This window comes from Cebus imitator, unplaced genomic scaffold, assembly GCF_001604975.1.
Source record: "Cebus imitator isolate Cc_AM_T3 unplaced genomic scaffold, Cebus_imitator-1.0 Scaffold125, whole genome shotgun sequence".
Lineage (NCBI taxonomy): Eukaryota > Metazoa > Chordata > Mammalia > Primates > Cebidae > Cebus > Cebus imitator.
In genome coordinates, this window is record NW_016107440.1 from 1964696 (window position 1) to 1982899 (window position 18204).

Consider the following 18204-nt stretch of genomic DNA (forward strand, 5'->3'; position numbering starts at 1 on the left):
AACACTCTGATTCACCACAGTACCTTTAATTCCACCAGTCTGCAGCATCCCTTCTGCATCTCTCCCTTTCCATGTCTGTAACTGCTTCTCTGACAGCCAGAAGCCTGGCTCACATTCGCTTCCGTGGATGGCCTGATTTCATCAGGTGCCCCAGATGTAACCAGCCTCATGTCTCTGCCACTGCCTCCTGTCCTCACCTCACTGAGACTGTGTCAGAACCCTCTGAGGTTATTTACATCAGAGTCTGTGAAGCATGAAGCTGCCAGTTTAATAGTCCCTGCTGCAAATACTGAGATCTAGTGTGTTCACGAGGTGTTTGAGTCATAAAGGTTAGGTTTATATAGAATTTCATAGAATTGCATAAAGTAATTTTTTTTCTTATGGGCTATTTAGTAGGACAATCAGAGAAAGACTAAGAATCACTGTGGCTTTAACAATTTATTATTTTGTACTTAATTGATTGTAAAATGGAATACAAACTCACACATATGGTACATATGGACATTTTAAAGATGATTCATACTGAACAGAGATCACCCTTGTACCCAGTGCCTAGCTTAAAAAATACAGCCTTGTCGATACCTTTGAAACCCCTTCTTGCCACTGGTTGCGTTCCTCTCCTTCCGTCTAGGGATAACCGCTCTGTGGAGTTTTGTATTAATGATCCCATAAGAGCTTTTGTATTCATCTTTCTTTTATAGATTGCTGTTGTGGCTGTGATGTGCAAACCCCACAGATGTCCACACATCAGTTTTACAGGAAATATATGTGTGTAAGTATGGTGATTTTGTTAAGTTGTATGTGTTTGTGTTTTAATTTATGTCCCCTCAAGCCCTTAGTCAGCACATGCTGGTAATATTTAAAACTTTGACTTAATAGATTTATTGATTACTCCTTTCAAACAAGCAACCGTTGATAGATGTTTTAGTGTTTTAAAATTGGAGTATACGAGGCCGGGCACAGTAGCTCACGCCTATCATCCCAGCACTTTGGGAGGCCAAAGCAGACGGATCACCTGAGTTCAGGAGTTTAAGACCAGCCTGTCCAACGCTGTTAGGCCCCGTCTCTGCTAAAAATACAAAAATTAGCCAGGTGTGGTGGTGTATGCCTGTAGTCCCAGCTACTTGGAGGCTGAGGCAGGAGAATTGCTTGAACCCGGGAGATGGAGGCTACAGTGAGCCGAGATCACGCCACTGCACTCCAGCCTGGGTGACAGAGCAAGACTCTGTCTCTAAATAAATAAAATTGAAACATATGAATGTTTTAATTTGTTGCAATATACAATTTTTAAAATGTGGGTTATGGAACTCAAAACAGGAGACATTGGATACGGAACTCAAAACAGTACATTCTGTGAAACTCATAAATGAAACATTGGAATAGAAGCTGCCTAAATTCCACGTCAGAAATTTAAAATAAATTTGGATCAGGAAATATCAAAGTAAAAAAATATTCTTCTACATAACCTTTAGATTTTCAAACTCAGTTGTTTGAAAGAATTAGCAGAAGAGTTTGCATGATTCTAGGTAGGAAGATAAAAAGGGGGAAAGCTTTTCTTGAGTGTGGTTCCCAAGAGAACACTGAGTATTGATACAAACTTAGGAAAACTTCATTCCTGTTGTTTGCCCCTAAAAGCTTAAACATCTGAAATAACCACAACTGCAGCATTTTGAAAATGGGTGTAATATTGTCTGTTTACATGTTTATCTTACTTGTTGGCAGAAAATACCTTATTTACAGACACCGCAAAGGTAGATTTTTCTGTTGGGATTTGAAAAGGAAGCTCGTTTAATGTCAGGATTTTATGGCGACGGTAGATGCTTGGAACTAGATGGCTGAACTAAATTTTGTATCTGACATTCTTGTTCTTTTGCTGTATTGGCAGATACTGCCCTGGTGGACCTGATTCCGATTTTGAGTATTCGACCCAGTCTTACACTGGCTATGAGGTACAGTAACTTCAGACTGTCCTGATGAAGTGTTGCATCACACCTTACCTGTGGCATGCTTTTACCAATATTGGCTTTCTGACAGTTTTTTTGGTTGTTTTTGGTTATTGTTGTTCTAATTATAAAAGCTGTTCATTCACCAAATATTTGCCAGTGTCTACTAGTGCCCTATATTGTTCTAGCCACGAGAGAAGTACTTAAATGAGCACTTCTTATTACTGTGTCCCAGACACTGTTCAAAGTGCTTTATAACTGTAAACTTTACTGCAGTGTTTTGAAGATAGATTCTATCATTATCCCAGTTTGCTGATTGGGAAACTATGGCGTAGCAGGCTTAAACAGCCGGCCCCGACACACTGTTAGTAAGTGACAAGCAGGTCTGGAACTCTGCTGCTCACCACTACATTGTACTGTCCATTTGTCTTCTGGAATTTACATTTTTTTTTTCTTCTTCTTTTTTTTTTTTTTTTTTGAGATTTTTTCTTTTTCACCCAAGCTGGAGTGCAGTGGCATGACCTCCTTTGCTGCAGCCTCCACCTCCCAGGTTTAAGCGATTCTCCTGCCTCAGCCTCCTGAGTAGCTGGGACTGTAGGCGAGCACCACCACACCCAGCTAATTTTTGTATTTTTTGTAGAGTCAAGGTTTTATCTTGTTGGTCAGGCTGGTCTCGAACTGCTGACCTTAAGTGATATGCCCGCCTTGGGCTTCCAACATTCTGGGATTACAGGCAGAGAAGTCACTAGAAAAAGGCTCAAGGAAGGAAAGATGGGGGTGTTGTGCAGCACAGAGGGTGAGGGAAGTGTGAGGCTGGGGAGCAAATGAGCTGGGGTTGTAAGCAAGGGTAAGGAGTTCGCATTGTTTGCATTTTAGTGTAGGAGTTATGAGAAGCCATTAGGATTTAAGGCAGGGGAATGATACCTCTGATTCTGGTTTATTAAAGATGATTTTGATGGCCATGTAGAGAAACGGTTAGAGTGGGGACCAGAAAGAAGGCAGGCGGCCAGTGAGGCGCTATTGAAGGAGTCACCCTTCTCAGAAGAGCTCAGACGCCAAGAAACCTTGTGACTTTATTCTCATAGATGTTTTCATTTTTTTCCTGTTTTCTAGGGTTCAAACTTTTTTGAAAGACAAGAGCAATGATTAGTGAAAAGGCTTCCTATCCCCTGGCTACTCTTCTTTGGTCCTCCCACTGCCAGCTGATGTCCTCTGTTATTTCCTCCCCATCCTATGGGGATTTTCAAATATAGCATACATGGGTTACATATCCCTTCTGTGAAATGCTTGGGACCACAAGTGTTTCAGATTTTGGATTTTTCTGGATTTTGGAATATTTGCATATACGTAATGAGAAATCTTGAGAGTAGAGCCCAAGTCAACATGAGATTCGTTTTTGGTTTATGTACACCTGATACACCTAGCCTGAATTAATTCTATACAATATTTTTTAAAATAATTTTGTGCATTAAACAAAGTTTGTGTTAAGTACTTACATGTGGAATTTTCTACTTGTGGCCTCATGTCGGCACTCAAAAAATTTTGAGTTTTGGAGCATTTTGGAGTTTTGGATTAGAGATGCTCAACTGGACGTATTCTTTATCTGACTTACTGCACGTGAGGTAGCATATCAGAATCCTCCTTCACTGTGCCTTGATTTTGCAATATCTTAATGAACATTTTATGTCAGTACATTGTTTTGTGGCTATAGAGTATTCCACTGTATGACAGTAGCCATTAAAAACTGTGTGGTATTTAAGAAGCTCATTTAAAAGTTACTTCATTACATGACTGGAATATGTATGCACATCTGTGTCTGTGAGCAGAACACTTTGGTGACCCTGGGGATTCCATAAGTGTTTATACAAAAGAAAGGTATGACCCAGGGAGACGCCCTGCTGTTGACATGCTTATGGCAGCATGAGTAGACACCTTCCTGGTGCTATTCAGGACATTATTTTGAACCCTGACAAGACTGAGAAAAGTTAATGGGAGTACACATCATGTTTTCAGTGTTCAGAACCATAGAGAGTTTTTTTTTTTTAATACAGTTCTTTTGAAACTACTTTTTATTTTTAATTCAATGTAGGCATAACAGAATATTTTTCTCTTGTAGCCAACCTCCATGAGAGCCATCCGTGCCAGATATGACCCTTTCCTACAGACAAGACACCGAATAGAACAGGTACATTTTTTAAAGACATTTATTTTAAAAAATTAGTTGTTTATCCTTAGTAAGAAGGCAATGTTGCTTGATTCAAATTGAACCTGAAATAAGAATGAAAAAGCTGTTTTTTCCCTTTTGTAAGTTTTCAGTATCTATGTAAGGGAGGGAGAATTTGCCTTGCCTAGCAAGGTCAAAACACTACTTTCTTTAAAGACTATATTCATTGTTTAAGGGTTTTATGTTCTCTAAGTTTTTCTGAATTTGTAGAAAGTCATTTGTAGTATGAAGTTTGTGGAATGAAGATGTATGAAAGTTCTTAGACAATAGGTGGATGTGTTGACTTTTAACTTCCAAAGGTCAAATTAAGAAGTATTTTGACTGGCCAGGTGGAATGGCTCATGCCTATTATCCCAGCACTTTGGAAGGCTGAGGTAGCAGATTGCTTGCACGCAAGAGTTTGAGACCAGCCTGGGCAGCATAGCAAAGTCCTGTCTACAAAAAAAATACCAAAATTAGTGGGGCGTGGTGGTGTGTACCTGAAGTCTTAGCTACTTGGGAGGCTGAGGCTTAGGTGGGAGGATCCCTCGAGCCCAGAAGATTGAGGGTGCAGTGAGCCGTGGTCATACCACTGCACTTCAGCCTGAGTAACAGAGCAAGAACCTGTCTCAAAAAGAAGTATTATGACAGATTTGTTGGGTAGAAATGAAAATTGCCTGCAAAGGGGTACAAGGAGTTTGTGGGGTTATGGCATTGTTCTATATCATGATCATGGTGCTGGTTACATAACTCTATCAACTCTCATCCGTTGTACACTTAAAGTTAGTGGATTTTACTGTATTTAAATTATACCTCAGTATAGCTGACTAAAAACAAGTAGCATGTACATGACCTTGCACTATTCAAGAAATGTGATCATTAATACAGATTTTCTTTATTTACAAATTTATTTTTAACTTGTCCAATTTTAAAAAAATGTAAAGCACCGTTCTCATAGTTGTAACGGTAATGTATAGTAGGCACATCAAGTCCGAAGTCAATAGTAATACATACCATCGTGGCTAAGTTGTCTTTAGTTTTATTTATTGGCTTGTTGATGAATACTGTTTATTTATTTATTTATTTATTTTTTGAGACGGAGTTTCACTCATGTTACCCAGGCTGGAGTGCAATGGCGCGATCTCGGCTCACCGCAACCTCCGCCTCCTGGGTTCAGGCAATTCTCCTGCCTCAGCCTCCTGAGTAGCTGGGACTACAGGCATGCGCCACCATGCCCAGCTGATTTTTTGTATTTTTAGTAGAGATGGGGTTTCACCATGTTGACCAGGATGGTCTCGATCTCTTGACCTTGTGATCCACCTGCCTCGGCCTCCCAAAGTGCTGGGATTACAGGCTTGAGCCACCGCGCCCGGCTATTAATACCGTTCAGTTTTAATTTCCACTTTGCTGTTACATACCCAAGCATATAAGGAGCAGGATTGCCAGTGACAGGAGAGGACCCCACCTAGAGGAGCCCACATTTTTCCAAAAAGTGGGTTCTAAACTGACCTTTGCATCAATTTCTTCTTGAGCTGTGATATTTAATTTATTTGAAATGTAAAACAATGTTTCAATTGAACATGAAATGTGTATGTTTACCAAAAAAGGAGCATGGCTTATAAGATTTAGATACTGACATCAAGCAGTGATTCTTTCCTTAGCTATAAATGCTCTAGAATTACCTGAGTAACTTCTCCAAAACTTTATGTGTCAGATCGTCACCTCTTGAGGTTCTGATTCAGTCTGCTTTAAGGTCCTAGCAAGACATTTCATAAAGCTACCAGGGTAATTTTGATAAATGTCCCTTATAAACAACCATGGATCTAGAAATGCAGTGTTCTTTTAGTGTTGATATACACACAGGCATATCTATAGTTTTTCTCTATAAATTATTTGCCATTTTCAGAATTACTGTTAATTTCATTACCTATTTTTAAAAATTAGAATTTTGGCTTATTGTAGTCAACAAAATGAAAAATTTGTATCATTCTGTCCCCTAGTAGAGGAGACTTAATATTTCTTTTTTTTTTTTTTTTTTTTTGATAGGATGAATTATCAGGCTTAAAATTTGATTCTGTAGGCAATTTTTTTTTTTTTTTTTTTGAAACAGAGTTTCACTCTTGTTACCTAGGCTGGCATGCAGTGGCACAATCTTGGGTCACTGCAACCTCCGCCTCCCAGATCAAATGATTCTCCTGCTTCTGCCTCGAGTAGCTGGGATTAATAGGCACCCACCACCACACCTGGCTAATTTTTGTATTTTTAGTAGAGATGGGGTTTCACCATGCTGGCCAGGTTGGTCTCAAACTCCTGACCTCAGATGACCCACCCTCCTTGGGCTCCCAGTTGCTGGGATTACAGATATGAGCCACTGCGCCAGCCCTAATATTTCATTTTTAATCAATCAGACTTTCACTTTTTTTAGAAAGCTGAGATGAGATGTGTGCCCAGAATCATCCATCTATTTTAGACTGCTGTCTTGATTTTTCTTTCTAATCTATTCTTTTTTCTTCTGTTGTATCAAGTCTTTACTATGTTACATAATCATTCATGTATTGTTGTTGACCATAAATGCTGCCTTTTTGTGTCCTCGGCTTACCACCAAGTCTGGCATAAAATACATGATCAATAAATACTTATTATTTTGCATATTGTATTATATTGGTCTTTAGTGCTTTCTGGTTTATATTGTTTGTGTTTTACATTTCTACTTTGTAAGTATTCAAGTTAAGCCTCTTGTTTGTTATTTTATGGTCTCATTAGCCCTCTTTGAGTTCTTCTCACCTTTTTTCTTTCAGACTTGAGCCTATTTTTTATCCACAGAACTAGCTAAATGTGTTTCATTGATTTTTAAACTATACTGATGAAAACAGGGCAAAATAAGAGATCTGTAATGCGTTCTTAGAATAGTTGTTTATGCTTATATCATTCTAATGCTAATGAATTTGTCTTTCAGTTAAAACAACTTGGTCATAGTGTGGATAAAGTGGAGTTTATCGTGATGGGTGGAACGTTTATGGCCCTTCCAGAAGAATACAGAGATTATTTTATTCGAAATTTACATGATGCCTTATCAGGACATACTTCCAACAATATTTACGAGGCAGTCAAGTAAGAAATTCTTATTTTATTATAGTCTCCAAAGTGGTTGTCAGTTTATGCTCCTAGCAGCAGCCTGTGAGGATGCCTTCTGCTCTGCATCCACATTCTTACTCCTCATGGTCTTTCTCATTTCATGGGAAAGGATTATTTTCACTGAAATAATCCTTTTAAAGAAAAAATGAATATAGTTTGTTGACATAGTAGTGTTCTCAAATAGAAAGATTCACCAAAAATGGGCCGTGAAGGTTTTTTCAGCTCACCCAAGAAGGGGACTGGGAGTACTCTTTATTTGAAACATTTAGCTGCTGTAAAATCAGCAAAACAAGGTACTGTTATTTAAAAACTTAATTTAGAGGCAGGCCGGGCGCGGTGGCTCAAGCCTGTAATCCCAGCACTTTGGGAGGCCGAGGCGGGTGGATCATGAGGTCAAGAGATCGAGACCATCCTGGTCAACATGGTGAAACCCCGTCTCTACTAAAAATACAAAAAATTAGCTGGGCATGGTGGCGCGTGCCTGTAATCCCAGCTACTCAGGAGGCTGAGGCAGGAGAATTGCCTGAACCCAGGAGACAGAGGTTGCGGTGAGCCGAGATTGCGCCATTGCACTCCAGCCTGGGTAACAAGAGCGAAACTCCGTCTCAAAAAAAAAAAAAAAAAAAAAAAAAAAAAAAAAAAAAAAAAATTTAGAGAAAATATGATTTCATAATTAAAATTATTAAATAATAGCTGTTGGTGATTAGGATCTTAGTCTGTTTTGTCCTGCTGTAACAAAATATCTGAGACTGGGTAATTTATAATGAACAGAAATGTATTGGCTCACAGCTTTGGAGGCTGGGAAGTCCAATGTCAAGGTGCTGGCATCTGGCAAAGGCCTTCTTATTACATCATCATGCGGCAAAAGGCAGGGTAGCAAAAAGCAGACACATGTGCCCTTTTATAATGGCATGAATCTCACCCACAAGGTCAACGCCCTTATGGCCTGATCGCCTGTCAAAGGTCTCATGTATTAATACTGTTAAACTGACAATTTCAGCATGAGTTTTAGAGGGGACAAACTCAAGTTTGTCAAATCATGTGCCAATCAAACCACAACAAGTTCATTTACTCGTTCTGAATTCTAGTTGACAAAGTTATGCATTATTTTGACACCTTGCTTTTAGCAGGAAGAATACTACAGTTTTGTATGTAGTTCAGTGATTTAAGAAGTAAAAGTCTTAAAATAGTTTTTGTTTTCAAGAGTTGTAGGAACACCTAGATAGTTACTATTTTCCTCATTTACCAAATCCTTCTTGAGGGCCTGCTAGATACTATGTACTGTTTTAGATACTGGAATATGGTGCTACTCAGGCTGAGACCTGAAGTACAAGGATGGGTTAGGCCAACAGCAGAAAGGGTAAGATAAAGGCCCTGAATTGGGAAACAGCTTGGAGTGTTCTAGGGACAGAGGAACCAGCATGGTTAGATCCTATGTTAATCCATTTGTGTCACTATAAAGGAACACCTAAGACTGAGTAATCTATAAAGAAAAGAGGTTTAATTGGCTCCAGTTCTGCAGGCTTCACATGAAGCATAGTGCTGGCATCTGCTTCTGGTGAGGCCTCAGGAAGCTTCCAATCATGGTTGGAAGGTAAAGGAGGAGCCTGTACATCACATGCCAGGTGTGGGGGGAGGTGCCACACTCTTAACCAGATCTCACGTGAAACAACTAAGCAGAACTCACTCATCACCAATGGGGGATGGTGGTAAGCCATTTATTTATGAGGAATCCAGTCCCAGCACCCAAACACCTCCCACCGGGCCACACCTCCAACATAGGGGATGACATTTCAACATGAGGTGCAGAGGGGACAACACCCAAAGCATGTCAGATCCCAGTGAACACGAGAAAGAATGTCATACGACGCGGTTGAAGTGTGAGGTAAGGGCCAGGTTACACATGCTTTCGAGGAGTTGAAGTTTTATTTGAAATGCAGTAGGAAGTAGATGACTGAGAAGTGGCATTTCTGGTTAACAGGTAGGCTCATTCTGGCTACTGTCTGGCTAATGGATTAGAGGAGTATAAGGGTGAACGTGAGAAACCAGATTAGGAGGCCATCTGATTCTTTCCATCCCTGCTCGTATGAGCGCAGGGGCAATGGTGATGGAGAGGAGACTGAGATGGGGGGTGAAAGAGAGGAAGGCGTCAGGCCTAACACTAAGTTTCTGGCTGTCAGAAATGGTAGGAAGGTGGGGGAGGGCTGTATACTGACATGGAAAATTCAGCGGGAACAGCAGAGACAATCAGTGGGAGGAAATCAGGAGTTCTGTTTGGGTTGTGTGAAGTTTGAAGTGCCTGTGATACATTCTGGTGGAGACGTCAGTGGCCTTTGAATACAAAAGAAGTCTGGGCTGATGGCACAAAACAGGATTATCAGCTCATAGGTAAGATTGCCAGCCCTGTAAATGGAGGAGGCCACCTCATGGGAGAGTTTTGGATCTCTTAGGGTATACTAAGTGAGAAGCAATATTTAGAGCAGTTTTTATAGTAGGATCCCATCATTTGTGTGTTCATACACGCACACACACACACACGCACACACATATCTGTATATAAATGCATAGAAAAGGTAGTAGAATAATGGTCACCATAGACCTCAGAGCTGAGGAGGAAGGGACATGGGGAGTGGGAGCGAAGGAGGAGGCTTACATTTGCTCCATATACAGTGGGCCAGGTGTTGTCATGGGTGTTTAATATTCCCTTATTTAATATTCATAATAAACCTTCGAGTTAAGTGTTCAGATTATCCCTGTTTTACAGGTGAGGAAGCTGAGGCACAGGGAGATGAAGCAATTTGCTCCAAGTTGCAGAGGTGGTTGGTAGTAGAGTGTGATATGAATCCCAGGTAGCTTTGCTTTCAGAGCCTAACTCTGTAAGCTGTACTGGGTATCAAAATATGTGTCTGTATGTGTGTGCAGATATCAGAGCTTGAAGATACTGGGAGGAATGTGGCCTCTTTTTCCTTGCCTCCCTTCCCTACCACCCTCTGGCTTTGTCCTGGCTTCTCTTTTATATGGGGGGAGGTTTTATATAGCTAATTATATGGTGGCTCAACTAGTGCCACCTCTTAAGATTTTTTGTGTAGGACCAAATTTTGAGTAGACCTAAGGGTGGTTTTTATTACCCTGTAAGTAAAGCACTCTTGACACATAGCACAGGTAAATATGTGAATTAATTTTGAATGAGTGGTCAGTTAGCTAATGACCTGGGTAGGGCTGCCTCTCCAAATTGGGGACAGTCCCATCTTTTTGTGCCCTCCCTACTCCCCAACCCCCCTAACTTCCTTTGTTCTCCTTGGGTTTGTGAAAGTGGAAAGAAGAGAGGAGCTTTTTCATGAAGTTTAATAACAAGGGTAGCTAAAAGAGCCTGTGTGAAAGGTTCAGCAGCTGGAAGAGTTTGTGTGGACAGCAACCCTATTCTGTTTGATTGACTCTGGGGACTGTAACAGGTGAATTCTGTGTCTGTGAACCTGGACTTGTAGCATTGTGATCTTTTCCTCCTGCGGGGGCTTTAGTAGCAGAAGAGACTGTGACTGTATTGTTACTGCTCATTCAAAACTGATCGAGAGGCCGAGCGTGGTGTCTCACGCCTGTAATCCCAGCATTTTGGGAGGCGGAGGCAGGCAGATTGCTTGAGGCCAGGAGTTGGAGACCAGCCTGGCCAACATGACGAAATTTCATCTCTACTAAAATTATAAAAATTAGCTGGGTGTGGAGGCTGGCACGTGTAGTCCCAGGCGGAGGCTACTCGGGGGGCCGAGGCACAAGAAACACTTGAACCCAGGAGACGGAAGTTGCGGTCAGCCGAGATTGCACTACCGCACTCCAGCCTGGCTGACAGAGTGAGACTCTGTCTCAAAAAAAATTGATCATTAATATGAGTCATCCTTAGTAAATGAGGAAATCTTCAAATGTTAGAGGAGTAATAATATCGTCCAACTAATTACTCTTAATACTGAAAAATCGAACTATACCTTGGATAAAATGTGATGGAGGAAAAACAGGAATGGCAGCAGAACATTCTGTTAGAGGGTTGCTGACCACATGTCATTCAGCTCTGAAAATTCCCTGGCAGGGGCATCTATCAAGATAAGTTTTTCTGTGCGAACTTATATACTTCTATGCTTCTTTCTTGGTGCAGTTATTCTTATGTTGAAGACCTTACATGTTAAGTGGAATTGAGCTGTAGATGTCTTAGACTTGCCTCTCTTCCCCCATTAAAAATTTGCCACAAAGCTTGTCATAGCCTACGGTTTCCTGAGGTATACGAAGCAGGCCAACTGGGGTCTGCATAGTGAATTTTTAGGGTGTGTCTGGTTTGACATTTTCATCAGTTGAAACTAAAAATTGTACTCTAATCTTGGTGTAATGTTTTATTTTTGCAAAAATATTCTAGTGCCTAATGGTGTTGGAATGTAAGTCGTCTGTCACTGGGTTGAAAATGGGGTTGTGTGATACAGCGAGCTCACTGCAGATCATGATGTGTTTGTAGAAAAAGCCCTGTGCCAGAGAGAGCGTCTTTCAGTCATAGACAAGGCCCGGCCTGTGTTGTTTTGTTTCTGTTCTTGAATTTGCCTCAAGAGGGCAACAAACACTTTATTTTCAGATAAAATTTATACATGATTGGGGTCTTCATTGCAACACATCTCATGAAGGCTCTTGAGAAGTAATTCAAGTGCAATCTGGGAGCTGTAACGCCATCCATAAATTATGCTGGGCTCTGCCTACGCACACTTGAAATGTTTAGCTCTTTTCTCTGAGTCTCTATACTTTTATGAGATAATCTGAAAAAAAGAAAAGACCGATCTGTGGCATATTATGGTAGCTTTGTTGAGGTAAAGTTTTACTACAAACTCCTCATAATAGAGTTGGTATTTGTTTCGAGGGAAACTTTGTATTGGAAAAAATGATAGTTTAGTTTGTGCTACAGAACTGGAGGCAGAAAGTATTTTCAAATGTTGGCATCATTGTGAAATAAAAAGCAGCCCAGAGAGGTTGTGGTTTTGCCATAATGTGTCCCTTGGAAATGTCTGGTCTTGCCCTTGCCCTTCTCTCTCATGTTGCGTGGTGTGTATGTGTGAAAAAGGGTTAGTTTGCACAGCGCAGCCCACCTCTCTTAGATGTAAGGTGACATGAGTATTTTACTTTTGTTTTTGCTTGCAAATTGCATAGATGTAACTGACTTTCATTAGCTTAGCAGGGATTTTTTTAAAGATTAATTTTAAATTAGGTTAAAAATGATGTATTGTGACCGATGAGTCAGCAAGCAGTGTTGAAGATTAATGGTCTGTTTAGGTTATGATCAGGTTTTACTGCTGTGTTAGCTCAGGTGTCCCTGCTATGTTTTCATATGTTGAACCTGATTAAAGTTTTGCTTCTTAAAAGAGTAGGAGTTAGGGTAAAGAAAAGTCCCAGCAAGCAGAGCCTGGTTATTATGTATGGCAAGCTAGTAGCTAGCAGTGTGTTATATTCTTGCAGATGGAAAAATTGGAAAGGTAAGTGAACAGAGAGTTCAAGGACAGAGCAGGTAAGGCTTTTGTGAAGGCTCATTAAATCAAGCAAAGTGCTAATCACTCAGTGCTATCAGCTGGACTGGGATTCTTCCGTAGTCTCCAGAGAGCAACAATTACTGGTGACTGTCATCGTATAACAATCAGGCTTTGCAGATGAAAGGGACGGGTAGTGGGGTCTGAGTCACCCATTCACCAGAATGCAAATGTTGCCAAATAACTCCAAACAACCTTTTACAATAGTTTTATTCCTTTTTAATCAGCTTTGCCCAGAACAGTTTTACATTCAATCTTTAATGCTCCTTGGCTGTTTTCACAAGATGCAATTTAAAAGAGTTACCCATCAAGAAGTGGGTGAGTCATACTTTCTCCCTGTGGAATTTTAAATTCATTTCCGTTCCTTCCTCTTCCCCCTCCCCCATTAATGACTTTAAATCCTTCAGCTATGTTCTTACCTGTCTTAGAAAGCTGAAGTGCTAGGTAATGCTAGGTACCAGGCCCAGAAGACGATTTCCTAGACTTGCAGAGCTTCGAAGTAAGCAAAAGGAACCTCCAGAGGCCTGAGAGTGACTGACAGTTGCCTTGCTGCCCTGGGCCTCGTTTCTGGCAGGCCTCAGGACCCTCTGCAATCCTGGGCTTTGACTCTGATACTCCACCTCTCAGTTTTTATATTCACCATTTTACCTTCTCCTCTGGTCCCCCAGATTTCCATAGATGGTGACTGTTATAAGTAGAATTTTCAAGCCGCAGAAGAAGTAGCACTCGAATATAAATTTCCTCAGCAAGGCAATTTACTTCTATAGAAGGGTGTGGCTCACAGATGGAACAATGGCACGCACACACCTGGACAAGGAGGGGAAAGGGTACTTATGCCTGATGGAGGTCGCCCCTACTGCTGTGTCATTCCCCTGCTGGCTACAGTTAGACCGCACAGTCTAGACTAATCCTGATTGACTGTTTTAAAGGGAGCAGGGGTATGAGCTGGAGTGGTGGGGTGGGTGGTTTGGCAGAAAGGATGGTTATGGGCAGGTCGGAGCAGGCAGCCAGGGGTCAGAGGAGGTAACTGGAAGGAGTCAGGATGGGGTAGGGGATGGGGGAAACAGATGTGAACTACTGATAGAACTGATAGAAAAGGTTGTTTACTTAAACTACAAGGAAGTTAAACTTTAAAATAGAGAATGAGAGCTGAACATATACTGATTCTTTGAAGAGAAACTTGGGGTTCATTGTATCTAACATAACCAGGATCCTTAACATTGGATGGAGAACCTAGGATATGGTTGTAGTCACCTTAAGAGAGTTGATACTGCTTTTCTTTCTGCATTTTATTTGCAAGAAACACAGATTAAACAGTTTTTAATGACCATCCACATACCCATCACCTGGATTCTACAATCCTTGCTTTATCGTGTATCTGTCAGGTCCACTATCCATTCATCAGTCTCTGGCACATGCTTGCTCTCTTTTTTGGTGCATTTCAAAGTTGTGTGCTTCAGTACACTTCTCCCCATATACTTTGTCATGCATATCACTGACTAGTGTTCACTGTTTGCACTGTTTCAGTAAATTTACATGTAGTACAGATCAACTTGTAGCATAATAGATTGATGTGAAACACACACATCTTAAGTATACCATTTGGTTATTTTTGGAAAATGCATATACCTGTGCTGTAAAGTCCTATTAAGATATAGACTGTCGCTGTCATCCCAGGAAGTTCCCACATCGCTCTTCCCAGTAAATCCTCCCCTGTGCCTCCCGGAGGCAGCCATTCTTCTTATTTTTTTCCCCATCACACATTAGTTCTGTCTATTCTGGAACGTCATGTAAATGGAACCGTGTAGCATACTCTTTTGCGTAAAGCCTCTTTCACTGAGCCTACTGTTTTGAGATTTATCCATGTTGTTGGGTGATTCATGAGTTTTTACCTATTTAGTGCTGAGTAGTATTCCATTGTACGCAGAGATCACAGTTTGTTTACCATCCTTCTATTGATAGATGCCTGAGCTGTTTCATTGTGACTATTAGGAATAAAACTTCAGTGTGCATTCTTGTATAAGTCTTTTTGTGGCTATATGTATTTATTTCCCTTGGGGAATAAATAGATGTAGAATTGCTATATATAAGTTTAGTTTTACCAGAAACTGCCAGTCATTTTCCCAAAATGGCTCTACTATTTGTACTCCCACCAATAGTGTGCGAGCATTTGGTTGCACCATATCCTCACCAACATATGGTGTTGTCAGTCTTTTTAATTTTAGCCATTCTAGTGGGTGTATAATGGCATCTCGTGGTTTTAATTTGCTTTTTCCTGATGACTAATGATGTTGAACACTTTAGTATGTGCTTATGCTATTTGAGTATATTTTCTTTGTGAAGTATCTGTTAAAATCTTTTGCCCATTTCTTCTTGAGTGTTTATATATCCTAGCTGCCAGTTCTTTGTCAGCTCTATATTTTGTAAATATGAAAACTCAGTCTGAAGTTTGGTTATTTGTTATATTAATGGTATCTTTTAGCCAGTTTTTAATTTTGATAAAGTCTAATTCAGCAATGTTTCTTTCATGGTTATTACTTTTCCATAGTGTCTCTAATAAACCATTGCATGTTCCCAAGGCAGAAAGATACTTCCCCCTTTTTAGGTTTCACATACAGGTTTATGTTCCATCTTGAATTAATTCTTATGTGTAATTTGAGGTGGGAATCAAGGTTCCTTTTTTCCATATCTAGTTGCTTTAACATCACTTCTTTAAAAACTTTCGTTTGCCATTTGGATTATATCACACCTGTGTTAAAAAATCGAAGGACTCTATAGATGTGGGGCTGGGCTCTTTTTTGTTTCATTGATCTGTTTTTCAGTCCTTATGCCAGTACCACAGTCCTTATGCCAGTACCACACTGTTTTGATTACTGTGGCTTTTTAGTGTATGTATCTTACAGTCAAGTAGTGTGAGTTTTCCAACTTTGTAATTGTTTTTCAAGATTACTTTAGAAATTCTAGGTCCTTTGCATTTCTGTGTAAAATTAGGATCAGCTGACCAATGTCTATTAAAAAGTTTAATGGATTTGGAATTGTGTTAAGATTATAGAACAAATGGAAAGAATTGACAATTTATTGCATCTTCCAATTCATGAACATAATATCTGTCCTTGTATACTTATGTTTTTAATTTCTCTTGGCAGTCTTCATTGTAGAGATTTTGTAAGACCTTTGTAAAAAAAATTTCCAAAATATTTGTATGTGTTGTGGTGCTATAATAAATGAAATACAGATTTCATTTTTAAATTTTATTATTATTATTATTATTATTATTTTGAATCAGAGTCTCATACTGTCCAGCCCAGGCTGGAGTGTGGTGATGTGATTTCAGCTCACTACAACCTCGACCTCCTGGGTTCAAGCCATTTTCCTGCCTCAGCCTTCCAAGTAGCTGGAATTGCAGGCATCTGCCACCATGCCCAGCTAATTTGTTATTTTTGGTAGAGATGGGGTTTCACCTTGATGACCAGGCTGGTCTCAAACTCCCAGCTTCAGGTGATGCACCCACTTTGGCCTCCCAGAATGCTGGGATTATAGGCGTGAGCCACCATGCCTGGCTGTAAATTTCTGCTAATAAATATATAGTTGTTTTTTTTTTTCTTTTTTTATTTGAGACACAGACTTGCTCTGTCACCAGTCAGGAGTGCTATGGCATAATCTCCACCTCCCGGGTTCAAGCGAATCTTGTACCTCAGCCTCCTGAGTCAGTAGCTGGGATTATAGGCACGTGCCACCACGCCCAGCTAATTTTTGCCTTTTTAGTAGAGACAAGGTTTCACCATGTTGGCCAGGATGGTCTCGATCTCTTGACCTCGTGATCTGCCCGCCTCAGCCTCCCAAAGTGCTGGGATTACAGGCTTAAGCCACCATGCCCAGCCGATTTTTATATATTAATGTTATATCATAAGACCTTACCACATTCAGCATTCTAAAAGTTATTTTGGTAAATCCATTAATATTTACTTCCTAAACAATATACAGTGCATCTTATTTTTCCCTTTCGGATCTGTATGCTTTTCTTTCTTTTGCCTTACTGCACTGTCTAGGACCTTCAGTTAAACAGTGGTAAGAGTGCGACTCTTTGTCTTATTTACAGTGATACAAGGAAAACATTTTTATTTCAATATTAAGTACAGTGTTGCCTATAGTTTTTTTGTAGATACCTCTATTAGATTGAATACGTTTGAGAGGTTTTGTCATTGACTCACTTATCTAATGCTTTCTCTGCATGTATTTAAAGGGTCATATGATTTTCCTCCTTCATTGTGATAATATGGATCATTTGATTGATTTTTCTTAACGTTAAACCTCACATTCCTAGGATAAACCCTGTTTGGTCGTAATGTATCATCATCATTACATATTGTTGGATTCAACTTGCTAATACTTCGTAGAGGATTTTTGTGTCATTCATAAGGGGTGGTGGTCTGTAGTTTTCTTTTTTTGTAATTTTGTTGTCAGGTGTTAGTTGTTGGTATTAGTGTAAGGCAGGCTTCACAAAACAAGTAAGGATGTGGTGTTCCCTCCCCTATTTACTGAAAGACTTCATGTAAGATGTATGTAATTTCTTCCTTGAGTGTTTGCTAGAACTCACCACTGAAACTATCCAGGGCCAGAATTTTCTTCATGGGAGTATTTTAGGTAATTAATTCAGTTCATTTAATAGATACAGATAATTAATTAGATAATTTAGATAATTCAGTTCATTTAATAGATATATTCATATTTTCTGTTTCATCTGTGTCCATTTTAATAAGTTATGTTTTCCAAGGAATTTGTCTGTTTCATTCATTTTGTCTAACATTTTGGTATTATGTTGTTCATATATCCTTATTGGGCTTTTAATGTCTGCGGGATCTTAGTGATCACCCGTTTCAACCCTGATACTTATCATCTGTGTTCTCTCTTTTTTTCTTGTTTACACTAATTAGGGGTTTATCAATTTTATTGTTCTTTTCAAAGAAGTAGCTTTTGGTTTTATTTCCTCTACTCTGTAGACTTCTGCTTTTATTTGTATTCTACTTTCTTTTGGTTTATATTGCTTGTCTTTTTCTAGTAACTTAAATAAGGTATAAAAGCTTGGCCGGGGCCAGGTGCTATGGCTCACACCTGTAATCCCAGCACTTTGGGAGGCTGAATCGGGTGGATCACCTGAGATCAGGAGGTTGAGACCAGCCTGACCAATATTATGAAACTCCTTCTCTACTAAAATTACTAATATTAGCTGGGTGTGATGGCACTCACCTGTAATCCCAGCTAGTCAGGAGGCTGAGACAGGAGAATCGCTTGAACCCAGGAGGTGAAGGTTGCAATGAGCCGAGATTGTGCCATTGCACTCCAGCCTGGGCAATAAGAGCAAAACTCCATCTCA

The 18204-nt window shown here is 40.0% G+C and overlaps 1 protein-coding gene across 2 annotated transcripts in view; it reads left to right on the plus strand.

Moving 5' to 3' along the window:
• Window positions 1-18204, plus strand: part of ELP3 (elongator acetyltransferase complex subunit 3) — a 98054-nt gene that overhangs the window by 12191 nt on the left and 67659 nt on the right. For both annotated transcript variants that reach the window (XM_017540426.2, XM_037742677.1), the window contains 4 exons: window positions 702-772; window positions 1886-1949; window positions 4060-4128; window positions 7103-7257. In XM_017540426.2, the coding sequence (XP_017395915.1) occupies window positions 702-772; window positions 1886-1949; window positions 4060-4128; window positions 7103-7257 (359 nt within the window). The remainder of the gene's footprint in view (window positions 1-701; window positions 773-1885; window positions 1950-4059; window positions 4129-7102; window positions 7258-18204) is intronic.